Source organism: Strix aluco, chromosome 10 (assembly GCF_031877795.1).
Source record: "Strix aluco isolate bStrAlu1 chromosome 10, bStrAlu1.hap1, whole genome shotgun sequence".
In the NCBI taxonomy this organism is placed as follows: domain Eukaryota; kingdom Metazoa; phylum Chordata; class Aves; order Strigiformes; family Strigidae; genus Strix; species Strix aluco.
In genome coordinates, this window is record NC_133940.1 from 8,664,674 (window position 1) to 8,681,027 (window position 16,354).

General features: G+C 50.4%; 1 protein-coding gene across 1 annotated transcript in view; it reads right to left on the bottom strand.

Moving 5' to 3' along the window:
- CD99L2 (CD99 molecule like 2) overlaps window positions 1-7,655 on the bottom strand; it is a 34,709-nt gene extending 27,054 nt beyond the window's left edge. The window contains exon 1 of the mRNA XM_074835158.1: window positions 7,547-7,655. Within this exon, the coding sequence (XP_074691259.1) occupies window positions 7,547-7,604 (58 nt within the window). The 5' untranslated portion in view covers window positions 7,605-7,655. The remainder of the gene's footprint in view (window positions 1-7,546) is intronic.
- Between the last annotated feature and the right edge of the window lie 8,699 nt (window positions 7,656-16,354).

A 16,354-nucleotide genomic window follows, 5' to 3' on the forward strand; every position in this document is an offset into this window, starting at 1 on the left:
CTGCCTGCCTCTCTGTGGCACCTCACCGTGCAAATATTGGGCATTGGGACCAGGGGTGGGGTGGTGTTTAGGATCCAGGCTCTGCTGCCCGCTGTCTGCACCCTCCTCCCATTGCTGTGCTGGGACACACAGCGCTTGCCCGGCCACGTTCCTGCTGCTTCGGGTGAGGTGGCTCCAGTGCTCCCCGGAGCATCGCAGACCCCAAGTGCTGCCAAGGGACTGCTCCATCCTGCCGCGGGAGAGACAACAGGGTGGGGGGGCTACACACACATGCACACCCCCTCCAAAGCAGGAAGCAGCAGCAGAGCTCTGCTGGAGGTAATTTTGAGCAGGTGGTGCAGGAACTGGCAGTGATTTTTTTTTTTTTAACCACTGGCCATGGCCAGCTGGGCCAGGCCACCCGCATGCTGCCTGACAGCTGCAAGACCACCCCCTTGGCTCACCCACAGCAAGGGGAGCTGTGCCACATCCCTCAGCCTTTTGCAGCGGCTCATTTTCAACAAGGTGGGTTTGGTTCCTTTGCTTTCTTAGAGGAGTTTGGAGAAGTCCCCTGGGAAGCAGAGTTTGGGGTGTGTATCTAGTCTCTGCTGCTTCCTGTGCCCAGCACAGGCTGCGCCTGCAACTGGGAAGGAGAAGCCAGCTTTACCCAGAGCCGGCCTCCTGCATCCGGCTGGTGAGCACCCACTGGGCTCCCACCTCCTCCCAGATGCTCTACTAGGAGGTAAAAGCAGAGTGTTCTGTTATGCAGGTGGGAAAGGTCTGTTGAAATACTTCTGCTGTGGAAAAAAGTGTTTCTGTTAAGTCAATGATAACTTATCAGGACAAAATAGGAAAGTTTGTTACAGAATCTCACGGGTGTTTTAAAAATTTATTTCATGACTATAATTTAAAATGTCATTTTTTAAGTCATGAAAGACAGCTGTATAATCCTGAGATAAAATGCTTTTCTAGGTGAAGGAGGTGTACATCTACCTGGTTTTGCCTCACATCACCAGGGGAACAGTTGCCTTATAACCAAAGCACCATTTGCTATTGATGTGGCATGAAATAATTTAGACATAAAAATAGGAGCTCACTGAGTTCAAAGAGAAATCCAGCAACAGGTCTCTTGCTCTCTCTGACCCTACTTGTGGAGGAAATAGCACCAAATTTACAAAACCAACTGTTCGTAAACTGTTACTTTAATTCAAGTGTTATGGCTCTGAGATTTCCTCTGCAAAAGTATCTAAGTCATTCACTCTGTTAAGACCGTCACTTCCAAAGAGAAAGGAGGAATACACCTTTTTTCCAAACATATGTTTAACCTCACTTAAAAATGCTCTATTTTCTGCATGAGGCCAAAGACATGTATTGGGATCTGTGTGCATTTTTAAAAACACACATGCACTCAAAGCTTAGTGCTGTCCTATGGATTTTTAGAAATAACAAATTCCGGCTTCCTGGCAAATAATTACACACAAACTGCATGGCATCCGCTCAGTGTCTCTTGACAGTGCGTGAGACAGTCTGTCACCAGCAGCAGTAGCTGATGCCCGGTGAGTGTGGCCAGGCTGACATCCACCCCAGCTGATGCACCTGGGTTAGAAACCAGCCTGATTCTGGGTCAGAAAGCAGGGGTTTGCCTGGGGGTGAGGGGTTGGGTGCTCAGGGCAGGCTTGCACCAGCTGGAAGCATCGCTCTGGATGGTTCGGCTTTGGGAAGCTGCAACCTCTTCAGCCCAGTGTTGTGTTGGCATCAGGCTGCATGCACATTTCTCTGGTCAAAAAGAACTTCCAAGGTGGGAAAATGCACTGGGCAAGGGAGAAGTTTCACCAATTCTTGGTCTTTCTACCTCTTTGCAGCACAAGAGTGTACCTCAGCCCAGGCTCTGTAGTGGAAATCATGCAAATAGCGGAGAGGAATGCTACGTGCCTGATGGCAGGATGGGGCCTGGGGAGGCTTTTGGTCTAAATGAGTAGACTGGCTTTGACACTAGCTTCGCTTAGGTCATATTGTCTAGAAAGATGACCCGAGTCCTGCAGTAGCAGGGACACCTGAGTGGAGGTGGCTGCTCATCACGGAGAGGCCTGCTTCACCAAGCTGCTTGCCTTCCTCCCATATAGGTCATACAGAGAGCTGATCTAGAGATAAAGACTTCTCCCTAAGCTTCTACCCCTAAAAGCACACATTTGACAGCAGACAACGCTTTACGGTCACAGGTTAATGTGCCGTTCAAAATCTTATCATGTATCTAATGTCCCTTCTGCAGCAAATGCACCTCCTTTGTCACCCACAGCTGGGGCTGGAAACCTCTTCTGCTTGTTTAGTTTTTGCCTCCTACCCTCCTGGAACCCGCGCTGCAGTCACCCCTGAACACCCAACCAGGAGTGTGGGATTTCAGTAAGATTCTTCCAACTTTGACAAGTTCTTTCCATCCAGATTTTGTGTGGGGGCAAAGAGAGCATTTCAAAGGGCAGGGAAAATGCTGAGCAATTCTCTTCTCCCCAGCACCTCGTTTGCTGGAGACAACCCTGCGCCAGCCTGCGGAGCCTTCCAACAGCAGAACGATGCTGTTCGCAGTGTCCCTCCTCCCTGTCTGAGCCGCCACCTCCAAAATCTTGCCAATGCCTCTGGTTTTGCCTTCTTTGGCTTTTCTACATATATATGCTGTGCCAGCGCTGAATCCCTACAGCAGCCCTGGCCCACTCCTTCCCTGAAGATGCTGCTCGTGTGGCTGGGTATCTCGGCGAAGAGATGCTCGCACTCAGCATCAGCTTTCTGCTTGTGGCTCTGGTATTCCTACCGCAATAATCTTCCACGTTTCCTAGCCAAGCTTGGAAAGCAATGAAAAAGGATTTTGGAGTGACTACAAGGCAGTTTTGTAAATATGTATTAGCATTAACTTTATCCACATCACACCAGTACGCTGAGCTTTCAGAAGATCAAACCTGACCCTGTGCAGCTCCACTGAAATCCCTGTAAGGGTATAGAAGGTGTTCGCCTCTGCTTTGCGACAGCTAATGGGCTTGTATCAGGGCCCTCTGTTTTTGTCTCAAAAGTGTCATTCACTCAGCAAACGTGTTCTTGTGCTTGCTTCCCAAATCACAGCTAGTGAATCCAGCATCTGGATCCCCAACTTTCAAGTTTCCTTTTCAAAAAAAAGTCCTTTCATGTTCTGCGTTTTGATATGCCGTGTTCATCTTCTCCCGTTTTCCTCTATTCAAGTTCATCTACCAATTGTGAATTATATCAATCAGATTACAAAGGAAGTACTGCAAAGGTTTTCTCTTTGCCATCAGTGTTATGTAGTTTGTTAAACATATGTTTTGTTATTAGATGGCTTCAGAAGCACTGGCTAAAAAACCCCCAGTTTTTCCTTTAGTTGTAAAGTGAATGCCTTAAACCTCCAGGAGATATTTTTCCAAGAATAAACAAATTCGGTTTTAAACCGAGCAGTCCTAAAAGTTTATTCTAGTCAACACTGGAGAACAATAGACTCTTCTGTTTTATGTGCTTTAAGGGCTGAAACAGTTGCAACAGATGCAAGGAAAAAAATTACATTTTTGTAGAGGGAAAAAACCCCAAGAGTTAAATGGCTATTTCCAAGCATAGATATCACTAGACTGGTAGAAGAAAAAGTTCCAAAACACAAGCAGAAGTATGGAAATTAATTCTTTCCAAAGCTATGTACATAAATATCTGGGTATGGCACATTTAATTAATGCATATTTGTTCAAAGATCTGAGATAATTTGTAAGAAAACCAATTTAGCTTTTCCTGCTTTGTCATATGTGCTAAAGACACTATCAAAGTAAAAATTATTCTTTAAATGTATTACTTTGACTTGCCGCTGATACCTAGTAATTATAAATTTAATAACATAATAATGTATTATAACTAAGATTTTTAGTGCAGGTAAACGTTTTACCCAATACTGCTATCTCCTTCAGTTTTGACAGCAATGCCAAACCAAGGCTTTTGCTTCTACTCTATAAATAATTCCTCCCTGCAACTCTCCCAGCACCACTGTGGTGAGCGACCCTGGCAAGCGACGGGCGTAGAGCCGGCGGGTCGCCTGGCACCAGCACCCCCTTTTCCACCAGCTGCATCCACTGCTGCCCGCTGCAAAGCGGAGCCCAAACACCTGGAAAAACATCTGGAAAAGAGCTGGCTCTTTTCTGCCTTCTCTGCGCTCTCAGTTGGGCACCGTTGTGCGGAGACGGTGCAGAGGAGCCGCCTGCAGTGACTGCAGCCATCTGTGCAACAGTTATAAATAGCTAATTATACTGTCTAATATTACTTTCACATTTAAGTAATTATTGTAATTGCTGGTGGGATATTGTAGTCACACTCGAGAGGAGAGGTGATCTGTGAGACGCTGTCTATTAAGACACGGGATGACAACATGAAGAGTCGCCCGTCACTGCTGATATTGCAACTTTGGAGGACATGCTCAACTAGTCTTATTGCTGGTTTGTAATCATGAAGTTTTTCTTCAAGCTTTTCTTACACAACCTAACGCATAAAATGTGGACGTGTCCCTTCTGCCCGGCCTGTAAAAGGTAACTTTGCACTCCCTGCAAGAACGCTGACCTCAGATGTCAAATCTGCCGTGTTTCCATGAAAACACATCAGTGCATTCCTGTACTGGCTTGCCACAGGAGTGAGGACAGGAGAGGGGAAAAAAATGACTGTGGAAAGACTGTTTTCCTTATCCTTTTGCACAAACGTGCGGCTAACCCTGGATGACTCAACCATAACTAGTTTCTGGAAAAGCCACAGATCTGTGCATTTAAAACATCGTGCAACGCAGGGAACGCTCACCTCCGGCTGCAGCAAAAAGGCTTTGCGGGGCTTTTGGTTTCCTCCATCGCTTCAAAATACTCTAATGCTTCTGCCCCTCACTGCCCTGTGAATACACTAAACGGCTTGGTACCCTGCGAGCAATTCCCATGTCCAGCGTTGCACCCGCAGCCAGACGGGTGGTGAGGGCGGAGGGAGCACGGCAGCACGGCTGTGTCCGACAGCCCCCCGGGCGCTGAAGTGCACAGTCAAGTATGAAGAGAAACGCAGTGGAATTGGACCAAAGAGAAACCCAAAACCTAACATATTTTTTCAGTTAAAAAGTGGAGGTTTGTTCCTGCTTTACTGGACAGCCACAGCCAAGATGCACATTATTCTTGTGCCAATGGTGGATCCGGACCTCAGCTGCAGGAATCACACTAAATACCGATTTTGTTGTCTAGTTTGGTATCGTTGGTTCTTGGTAATTTGTAAACCTCCAAGCTTGCAAGAGACTGGGCTGTCTGTGACCCACTGTTGGCAGCACTGAAAAGACTGTTTCAGAACAAGAAGCCAAAAAAAAGCCAGCGGATAGACGCAATGAAGAAATTTGATTTCTAATGCTGCTGTACTGAGGAGCTGGGGTAGAAAGCCCTGCCTCAGAAATCCCCATCCTTACCACCACCTGATGTCTTCCTGTGGGCACGGGCTGGTGGCGGGGAGGCACCCTGGCACCCGAAAGGCCAGCTCAGTGCTCAGGTGGGGAAGGGCTCTCCGAGCCTCTGTCAGGGCGCTGCAAAGCTGCTCCAGCACATTTGGGACAGAGACAGAGGGAGGAGCAGGCCCGCACCCGTGGGTCGGGGGAGCCACTACTGAAATACAAAACGCTGGGGGAAGAACCAGAGGCCACGTGGAAAGACTGAAGCCACACACCAGTAGCTCGTCCCGACGTGTCCGGTGTCGGCAGGGCTCTGCGCAGGAGAGGCTGCGAGTGCAGACCCCACTTCCCTTTATATAGTTATTTCCACGGAGAGGCAATTTAAAGCAGCTCAGACAGGAGCTGAACTTAATGTTGTTCAATTACCTGTGAAGCTTCACGCTGGCAGGAATGATTTATGAACATTTCAGTGAAATTCATTTTGATACAAACACAGCCAAGGATATTTAAGGGCTGGACCCTGCAGCCCAGCACTCCAAAATGAAACAGAACAGCACTTTTTCTTTGGCGATGTTGCAAACAACACAGAATGCAAATAGCTTTACTGCTGACTAATCAGATTATTTTTTTTTACTTTAATCTAAAATCAGGACTTTATGTACAGTCTCTTAGCTCAGCCTGTCAAACTGATATCCACCAATTAAAAATGTAGCGGCTAAACTGATGAGCATAAGCAACTCTGTACCATGCCATTACCCTTCCAGGTGCAGGAGCAGGTAAATACCTAACGCAAACAGAGACTAATTCCAGGCTGACTTATGGTAAACTTAATCTCTTCCAACAGCAAAGGCTGCTCGGCCCAGTTCACTCCTCGTTTTGATGCTATATCCTCTAACCAATCTGTGTTTGATGGGTGCCTCCTAGCAAATAGCACATTTTTTTAGAAAAACTTTCCCAAGGTCTTTTACATAATTGCTGTCTAGTTTCTCTGTGCAACCCTTAAGAGGACTTTTTTTCTATTCAAACTAGCAAGCAGCTTTTTAAGAGTACTTTTTTTTTTTTTTTAAAGGAAACAAAGAGTTGTGGTAAGCCTTGCATTGATTTTAATTCCTTCCCTCCCCCCCCAAAAAGCATGGGTTTTTTTACCTATCTTCCTAGTTACTGTCCAGCTGGGACTGATTTCTGGGTTAGACTATTCCGATCTGCAGAAATAGCAGCGGGACTAAAAAAGAGAATACAACCAGCAGCCCAAGAAATTTGGGTCACACAGAGAATCCACTAATCCAACAGCTCAGTAAGCAGAGAGACAAAATCAAACTCCTTTCTCGACGACTCCGTGACTCCCTCTGTTTTGGATTATCCGAGACACAGGCTGCTACAGAGCTTTATACCTGCAGCATCGCACATTTTGTTTAAACATCGTTGTGACACCTTCTCACAAAGAGGCACACGCCGCATTCTGAGATGCTTTAATCACCGGTATTGTCACTAAAAACGGGTTCAGACCCGTCATTTCTGTCAGGTACCTGTGCAGGAGCATCCCCAGCCGCCGGGCGGGGGGAGAAGGGGCAGGCGCCGTCGGGGGACGGTAAGAGCCCAGGCGTGGGGGGCCGGGGGGGAGAGGGGGTGACTAGGGGGTGGCTTAGGCCGGGCCCGCCCTGGCGCACCGGCTGGCGCTCCGCCATCTGCTGCAGTGTCGGGGTGCTCTGCGCAGGGTGGGGCCCCGCGGGGTGCAGCCCCCCCCCCCCAAGGGCGATCCCCCGACTGTGCATCCTCCTGGGGGTCCTGTCAGAGGCCCTGCTGGGGGGGGGGTGTGTGTGTGCACCTCCCCGGCCCTGTGAGCCCCCCCCGGGGAAAGCCGCATCCTACCGGGGGATGCATCCAACCCGAGCAGTCCCCCGCGGCGCGGCGTGGGGGGGCTGAGGTGGGGGGCTGCCACCTCTGCGGGCTTTCCCCTCGGGGGTGCATCCTGCGGGGTGACCCCGGGCGGACGGGGAGGGGGTTTCCGCCGTGCCTGGGCCGGGCCCGGCGCCGTGACCATGCGCAAACCGCACCGCGCCCCGCGGGGACACCCCCCCCCCCCCGCCCGCTACCGCCCCGCGGTGCCGGCGGCCGGGCCGGCCCTACCTGCGCCCAGCAGCGCGGCGAAGGCGAGGAGGAGCCCCAGGAGGCGGCGGCCGGCCATGTCGCGGCGGGGCTGCGCGTCTGCCGCGGGCTCGGCCGCTGCCTCCGCCGGGGCGGGACGGGGCGGGACGGGGCGGGCGCACGGCGCCGCCGCCCCCCGCTCCCCGCCGCCTCCCCCCGCTCCCGGCCGCCGCTCCCCGCCCGGCCCCGGCCCCCCGGCGGGGAGGGGCGCGCGTCCGGGAAGCGGCGGGGTCCCGGCCCGGCGGGAGCTGCGGCTCCCCCCGGGGCTTTGCTGAGCCCCGGCCGCGGGGGCTGCCGCGCTGGGCGGCTCCGTGCCCTGCCCGTTCCGTTGCGGCGGAAGCGCCGTCCTGCCGCCGGGATCAGCGCCGTGTTCACTCACCGGAGGGGGGAGAATCCGCGCTGCAAAGAGCGATGAGGAGAAGCGCGGAAAAGCTCTGCGGGGCTTTGGGTTGCTGCTGCCTGGATGGGATGCGCCGGGCGGGGGGGAACCCCCGGGGCCGTGGGAGCCGTCCGTGCCGGCCGGGGGGGACCCCCGGGGCCGTGGGAGCCGTCCGTGCCGGCCGGGGGGGACCCCCGGGGCTGTGGGAGCCCTGTGTGCCGGCCAGCGGGGGACGTCAGGGACTGTGGGAGCCCTGTGTGCTGGCCGGGGGGACCCCAGGGACGGTGGGAGCCCTGTGTGCCGGCCAGGGGGGGACCTCAGCGACGGTGGGAGCCCTGTGTGCTGGCCGGAGGGGGACCCCAGGGACGGTGGGAGCCCTGTGTGTCGGCCAGAGGGGGACCCCAGGGATGGTGGGAGCCCTGTGTGCCGGCCAGAGGGGGACCCCAGGGACGGTGGGAGCCCTATGTGCCGGCTGGGGGGAACCCCAGGGACGGTGGGAGCCCTGTGTGCTGGCCGGGGGGCAGCAGCGGTGCCGGGGTACGGCGATGGTGCAGGCGGGGGTGCTCGGCCCCGCTCCTGGGGAGGGGTTCCGCAGAAGTGCAGAGGAGGGAGCTGCTGCGATTTCACCCTTTAATGCCAAGTTTTTAACGTGGAGGTTACGGAGCCATAGAAATGTTGGCTGGAAGCGACCTCTGGAGGTCTTTAGCCCGAACGCCCCCTCGGAGCGGGACCCACGGGCAGCAGGTCACATCAGCCATGGCTTTGTCTGACGGGGAGTTGAAAACCTCCAGGGATGGAGGCTCTCCCACCTCCCTGGGTGACCTACGGCAGTGCTGCCCCACTGCCTAAGAAAGGAGATTCTCCCGGGTCCAGCCTGACCCTCCCGCTGACCCTGACCACTTCTTTAGCCATCACTCCTGTTGTGTTGCCTGCCACTGCCAAGAAGAGTTTGGCTCTGTCATCTTAATAACTTAGGGATATGGTGTAGTTGGGAACTGTCAGTGATAGGTTAACGGTTAGACTAGATGATCTTCAAGGTCCTTTCCAACCTAGGTGATTCTGTGATTCTTTGATTCTGTAACTGCCCTTAAGTAGCTGTAAACTGCGATTAGAGCTGCTGTCAGCCGCCTCCTTGCCAAAGCAAACAAGCTGTCCCTTGTAGTTCATATGCACCAGGTGCTGGTCCCTTTTCCCTACCTCTCTTTTAAATGGGGGGAGGGAATTGTTAATAATACAGTAAATATCTTCTTTGTTGATATTTGTAGGTTGTTTCACTACAGAAAATGGGGTGGGGGTGCAGCCTGTATTTAAGAGGAATTCCTAAAGCCTTAGTGGGGTCTGAAAGCCTGAAGAAGTGTCTGGGTTGTCCTAGTCCCACCCCACTTTACAGCAGTTGGGTGATACTGCTGTCCCCGGCTGCTCCAAGCCGAGTGTCAGTGCTTGGTGGGACCATCACTTGAAATAGTGAGCAAACAGACCATGGAGGAGTTACAGTCCTACGTAGAAGTTGTGTAGAAGAAGGATGTGGTGGGATTGCAAGGGGAGGGATGCTCTGTTGCTGATTTTCATCGGTGGCCATGCAGAAGATTGTAGGCTCCACGGCTCCCAGTGCCTCGCCTTCCACAAAGCTTCTGGGGGGAAGGTCTCTAAAACCCTCCCCAGAGGGGTGTCGGTACGTTAGCTGGCTCAGCGTGCTCGTGTCATGCCGTCGGAGTTGCAGATGCTTCCGTACTGTGCAATTCAGTCGCTGTGGCAGTGACTAACAGGAGTATCAGGGGTCCCAGATTGCAGAGAAGCTAAACTGGAGAAGATGCAGTTCAGCTGCTACACAAGGCCATCCGTGCCTCTCTTCCTATTTATACAAAGAGATATTCAGGATTATAGTCCTGTTCAAATCAAACTAAAGGAAACTAGCAGGACAACATTTGTACCTTCCCACTCTGGTTCCCCAATAACCTCTCCATCAGCTATTTGCATTTCAATGGCTTTGCAAGCCTCTGGTAATTGTTGGGGGAGGAGGCGGGTAAAAAGGCTATTATATTAGAGTTAGATCAGCTTTAGCAAGCCTGAAGGCATGAGAGAGCATCGCAGCAGCTGATGCAACCCGTGACAGTATATTGTTTGCCGTTCTGTGTGAGCCTGGGGTGTGCACCAATGCTTGTGAGTTGATTCATAATTACAAAGAAATGTATGAATGTAGCGTTTAATTGGCAGGAAGGCAGCAGCAGTGCTGCGCTCTGAAGCTGGAGGGAGACGGGGCGGTACAAACCCGGAATTCATGTTGGAACCACTCCTCTGGCTAAACCCCGCCACCACCCGAGGGTGCCGTCCCTGGCCCGCCGTGGCCAGCCGGAGCTGGGGCTGTGTGTGACAGGCCCAAGTTGTGTCTTTAAGGGAGGCTGAGCCCAAGGCAGCTGGCGAGCCTGGGGACTGGCCAGCAAGTGACTCAGCATCGCCTGACCCATGCCCAGGAGTCCAGGCTATTCTTGGTTTGGGGTGTGTTTAAGGCAGGCAGCCCAGGCGTAAACGCTTCCAGTTGCTCCACAGAGGATGTGCCCGTGCTGAGGCTGGAGCCTCGTACACGCTATGTCGTCCAGGACTGCAGCGCCGTCTTCCCGTTGGATCACTTTCCTCCAAGCTCGAGGGGGCTACGACCTTTTCATTTGCTTTTCTTGAGCTAGGTTAAAGCTGTAATCTTTAAATAGCAGATAAACAGCCATTGGAGAAACTTTCAGTGGGAAAATATACTTGCTTCCCATTATGTTTTGACAGGTATCATGCTTAACTCTTCTTGCTGCCTTTGAAAATCTGCTCCCTGGGCTTAGCATGCTTTTGTCTCTGAGCAAAAATATGTTTAAAGGGAAGGGGAAACACTGATCAGGAGATGTAATGCTGGGTCAGACAAAAATCTGATTTAGAATCTTTTTCTTCCTAAATCTATTCAAATAATTTAGCAGGCTCAGAACATATAATCCATTAGATCTCAGAGCCCCTCGCAGGCACTAATCAATTACCCTTGATAAGTGATGGACACATAAAAAGCATCAATTTAGCTGCTACTGAAGTGCTGCTGTTTTAAAAGCAGAATGAGCTGTCATGTAGCAATGCATAGCCTTGCCACAGCTATCTGTGATGGAAAATGAAAATACTATACACAATTTCAGAGGCTGAATTACATTTCCACCTGTGTCCATCTCCTGCCTGAGGTATTGTTGTTTTATGGCCCTTGTTTCCAAATACAAGTCTTTTTTAAGTAAAAAAATTGCTAATTTGGGGATCTTTTAAATTCCCTTATTAAGCTGGAATGAATCTGGTTAAATTTTCTAAATGCCTTGTTTTTGGAAGTCTTGATGAAAGTTCTGATCCAAGTGGTTCCTTTAAAAAAAAAAAAAAAACAAAACCCAAGCAAGTAGTACTATAAGATGGCAACACTACAAACAGCCTTTAGCCTGCACCACCCCAGCAGCCCTGTGGTTAAAGGACTCGGGGATATTCCCAGTCTCTTCCGTCACAGCTGCATCACCGTGGAGCAGGAAGGAGTAGGTTTCCCTGGGCAATGGGCTGGCGGGTCGCCCTGCTGCTGGCTCTGGTCCTCTGCCAGAGCTGGGATCCAGCAGACTTCAGTGCCAGCAGCTGGGCTGAGGGAGTGGCTGGGGGTGTTTGGGGCTCGGCTCCCCCCCAGCCTGAAGCATGCTGTGGCTGGCTGCGGTGGCTCGCCCGGTGGAAGTCACGGCTGAGTAGAGCTCCCTGTAAACAGACTTACTTACTCCGCTTCTCACCGCCTGCCAAGCGCCGCGTACTACTCGCCGTAACCATCTTCCCAGAGAGCCTCCGGTCTTGGTCCTTGCAGGACTGATGCATTGGGGGATATTTGTACAAGCTAATTTTAAGTATGTCATTCCTCTGCTTAAATTAGATGTCTAGACTCCTGCTATAATCAAAGGTGAGAGGCAGGTTCCTAATTACAGTGCTCTGAATCACCCCCTAAAAGATCCCTTGTCTGTATGGGGAGCATGGGCACCTTATGCAGATGCTTAAAACGGGTCTGAATATTCCCTGTTGTGTGCTGGGTCTGCCACTGCTACTGCAAACAAATACAGAACCTCCTCGCCTTGTGTAAATCAAACGCTTTAGCTGCACTCTTAAAGGAGAAATGTTAGTAGTACTCGGGTGGAAATTAACTGGAGAGTGCATTTATTTTTGGCCAGTCCCCTGGGAGCACCTGCCAAGCGTTACCTCTCATTTCAAGCCTGGCTGTTCCTGCTGAGAAAGTCTGATGGAGCTTCGAGTCTGGGTCAAGGTGAGTGCCTGGCTCTTCATCAGCTGTCTGTGCCATTTAAAAGGGAAAGCGGAAAGAAAGCGAAGCAGCAGATTGGGTGTGAGGAATGCTGTGCTCGTGCTAGAGAGTGCAGGAAAGAGAAGAAACAGGACTGCTTGGATATGGTCTATGTACTGATTAAATGCACCTGCTGGTCCCCAAGCATCAGTGTACAGTTTTAGAATAAAAATGTTGAATCGTAAATTAAATAGAGAAAATTAATTCTGGCCTCGTCTACTCTGGGACGATAGCCAATTGCTTAAAACAAGGCTTACGTGCACCTGTTTGAAACCGGAGTAACTGACACAAGCCACAGTGCCTACGTAAAAGGTTTCCGAGAGTCATTAAAGCCATCGTGTGGACACGCTTAAGCGTTGGCGATGGGGACTTCAGCACTGGGTGGACCAGGCTCTCCCCTTCCGTGGGAGCATGACCGGAGCGTGCACAGGGATGGGCCTTGCAGGGTGCCTGGAGGTCGCCGGTGCCGAGCAGTAGCCGACATGGCCAGGCCACCTCCTCTCCCGCTTCCCAGCATCGTGTCCCCAGGAGCGCGCTGGTCCAGCGCTGGAGGCTGCGCTTCTCTTCTGATGGCAGGACTTGCAGGCAGGGATGTTCAGGACTTTATTTTCTCAGAATAACTGTGATGTCAAATGGAAGGACACTGGGGCATTGGGGTCAATTCACATCTTTTGCAAATCCATTAGAAACTCATGTTTGTTCTCTGGATTCCTGAAAAGCAGAAAAACCTGGTGTTTTCATTTTTTTTAAATTTTCCACCAGGGACAGAAATTGCTGGCTGAGAATCTGAGGCCTGAACCCAAAGAAAACATGTCCCAAGAAGCAGCATAACTACTCTGGCCAAGGTTTTTATTTTTTTCTCAGCCTATCCAGAAGTCTGCAGAATCCAAAAGGGGCTACAGAGTGTAAGGTGACGTTCAGTGGATCAATGAACAGCTGTAAAAGAGTTTTCCTGCCTTTCCCAGCAGTTAATAACTTCATTGCACAGAACTTGGTTTTTCAGAAAGACCTCATGTGTTTTTTGGCTGACTGAGGACTGGCGAGGAATGTTCATAGTTACAGATGGGGAGAATTTTTTTTTAAGGGAAAAAAAACCCCAAACCTCAAACAAACAAACTTGCTTTCACCAAAATCTTTGTTCCTGTTGCTGAGAGTGTGCAGTATTACCTGCAGTAATAAAATGGTGCATAAAGCAGCCTTATTCAGACTGAGAAGTGTGGAAATTTGAGTGCAGAACAGATAGTGTCAGGCAGTCAAGGTGTCAGCTTGTTTTTTTTTCCCTCGCACTGGACAGGCGTGATCTATGTGGCTGGGTTAGTATAATGGTGGAGTGGGCACTGGCAAAGAGCAGGTACAACTCAGGGCTGATACTGCTTGGGAGGAAAGCAGTTTTGTTGCCAAATCCTGGATGCTGGGCCTTGGAGGAGAGAGATGACTCTATCTTCTTGGCTCCTGAACTTAAAGGCGACTTTTAGCACAGCTAAATTGTACATGTCCCTTGGGAAGGGTTTTGAGGCCAAAACCACTAAAAAACCCAGACTTTCATCTAAATACAGTCCTAGGAAATTACTGTGGTCTCAATCTAATATGCACTCTGTCTTGTACAGTGTTATCCCTCTTTTGTAAATAAGGGTTTGCTTGTTTACTCATTGGTCTACCTGTAATGGAAAAGTTTCATCAAGTGTAACAGAAGTTATGTACAGAAAAGGAAACTAACGCTTATAAAATCCCAAAAGTTTGGGATGGTTCTTAAGTTGTTGTGTGTAGATTGTTTGGGGTTTTTAACCATGTCACAGAATTTTGTAAATGGGCAGTGATTTTATATTAAATTTTGTTATAGGTTCAAACCCTATAGAAAAGTGCTCATGTGTCTGGTACTTTCTCTGTGAGTCTTCTGTGAACATGAGAGAGAGTTAAAAACCCCTGGTGCTGGAGATGGATAGGTTCCTCTCAGACCAGCACGCAGTTGATCCCTTGTTGGGACTGTTCAGGCTCGCTACAGGCTGGTAATCTCTACCACATTAGCTGGATAGATATGAATTTGTGTTTTAAACGTAGTATTATGGGGGTAATTTTCTTTTTATCAGACCCTGGGGACTTATATTAAGTGCTATTTTGTGTGACTTCAAAATAGGAAAAAATCTACAAAATCCTGGCCCTTTCTCCATGGTTTTTGCTGTGCTCTGGTCCCGACTCTTGGGCTGGTCCCCACCGCACAGAGTATGTGACCTGACCTCTGCTGGTGAACCTCCTGGTAACGCGAGGCAGCCTGGAAGGGTTCACTCCACCTGCTCTTCACTGAGGTCATTTGCCTACAAACCCCGTTGTTTCTCCTGTTGATGCCATAGAGTGGATCTCCAGGTGTAGCAGAACTCCAGGGCTAGCAAAAAGTGGAGCTTGTGGGTGTTTAACTGCTGACTTAATGAACAGAAAAAGATCTGACACTATTTTGACACATGCCTGAAGTGATTCCTTTTTACGCTCATACGGCTTTGAATGTTTTTCCTGTCTTAATTTTAACTCTTTTCCTTTCCCTTTTACTGTTGCTGTGATCATAATGTTTTCCTTCCCCTCTTCCCTCCCCCCTCACCTCCTACGCTCTTTAACATCTTCCTGATTTTGGGGGAATGAAGCAGCCTCATTTCACCCAGTCCTGGTCTACGTTCGAGCAGGATGCAAGCGGCAATAACAAGCCGGCTGAGATGCAAAGAGCAAACGCTATCCAGCAGAGCGGGCTGACATGTCGGGCAGACCTCCGGCTGCCGGCAGGTGACTGCGAAGTATAAACCCTGCCCATCGTGAAGAACAGAACAGACTCTCTGCTAGCACAGGCGCTGGCAGAAAGCATGTGTGTGCATGGATGGATTCAGGTCTAACGCAGTTCAGCCGAAGTTTTGTCCTCTGCTTGTCAGTCCAGGTGCTCTAGAGAGGAGCTATCTTTGTCTGAAGATCTTACCATAAAAATAGACTCTTATTGCTAGACTGTAATGTAACAACCAACTTCCATGCCCAGACAGAATTCCCACTGATGTCAAAGGTTTTATTTCCACTGAGAAATTAGTAAGCGCTGCAGATTTTGGAATATTATCAACATTAAAACAACAGTCTGGACTGTGTTTTCCCTGCTGTTGTCATGTGAAACACTTAGGGGTGACTATAAGTGTAAGTCTCTGTTACTCTTTCATTTTGTTCATTTGATGGCAGAATTGCTGTCTGCTCAGTTAATTAATTTCTCCTGCTGTGCTCCGGTCTTTCACACAACACCAGGGGAAAAAAAAGTCTTCAAGAGTGAGACAATATAGCGTGAACCCACAAAAGTTGTTAGAGGGACCCAGGGGAGGTGAGAGGTTCTGAAAGTTGGTTTTATTGTTTAAAAATGGTTTTCCTGTAGAACACAAGTGCGTGTGCCACTGCAGAGTCAGCAGTCAGCGTGGCTGAATGGGAAGGAGTTTTGTTGACTCGCTTGGAAACCCATTATGAAATTCTGTGATAATTCACTGTAAGCGAGTTCATAAGTGATGGGGAAGCTCTTTCTTTCCCATTCAAAGCTGTCAGACCTTTTTACCGCTGGGGTGAGGTTTGTGCTATCTCCTGCAGCTCTGCTCTGGGAGCGCAGCCTGCTCTTTGGACTCTGTTGCCATTCCTGCCATGGTCAGGCCGTGAGCTGTTCCTCAGCGAATAATTAAGTTTTCGTTCCCCCATCTTGAGCCAACTGCAGAAGTGTAAATATTGTTACTGCTGTTTTACAGGTGAGGGGAAGACGGGTGGGGAGAAATGTGATTTGCCCAGAGAGCTCAGCCCCATGGCCGCGCTGTGAACTGAGCAGCTTGCGCTGATGGGGTGACCTGGGAGAGGCTGGAGAAAGAAACCCCGTGTATTACCACCTCCAGGAGAGGGGGACCCCAAAACACCACCTGCTTGGCTCCGTGCGGAACACCACCAGCTCTGATTCACATGTCTTTAAGCTGTTGCACTGCTGGTGGCAGGAGCGGCTGTGGTCTGCCTCGAGCTGAGGCGCACGGGCTGCCTGTGTCTGGAGCCCAGGCTGGTGGGGCTCTCACGCTGCTGCCGCCAG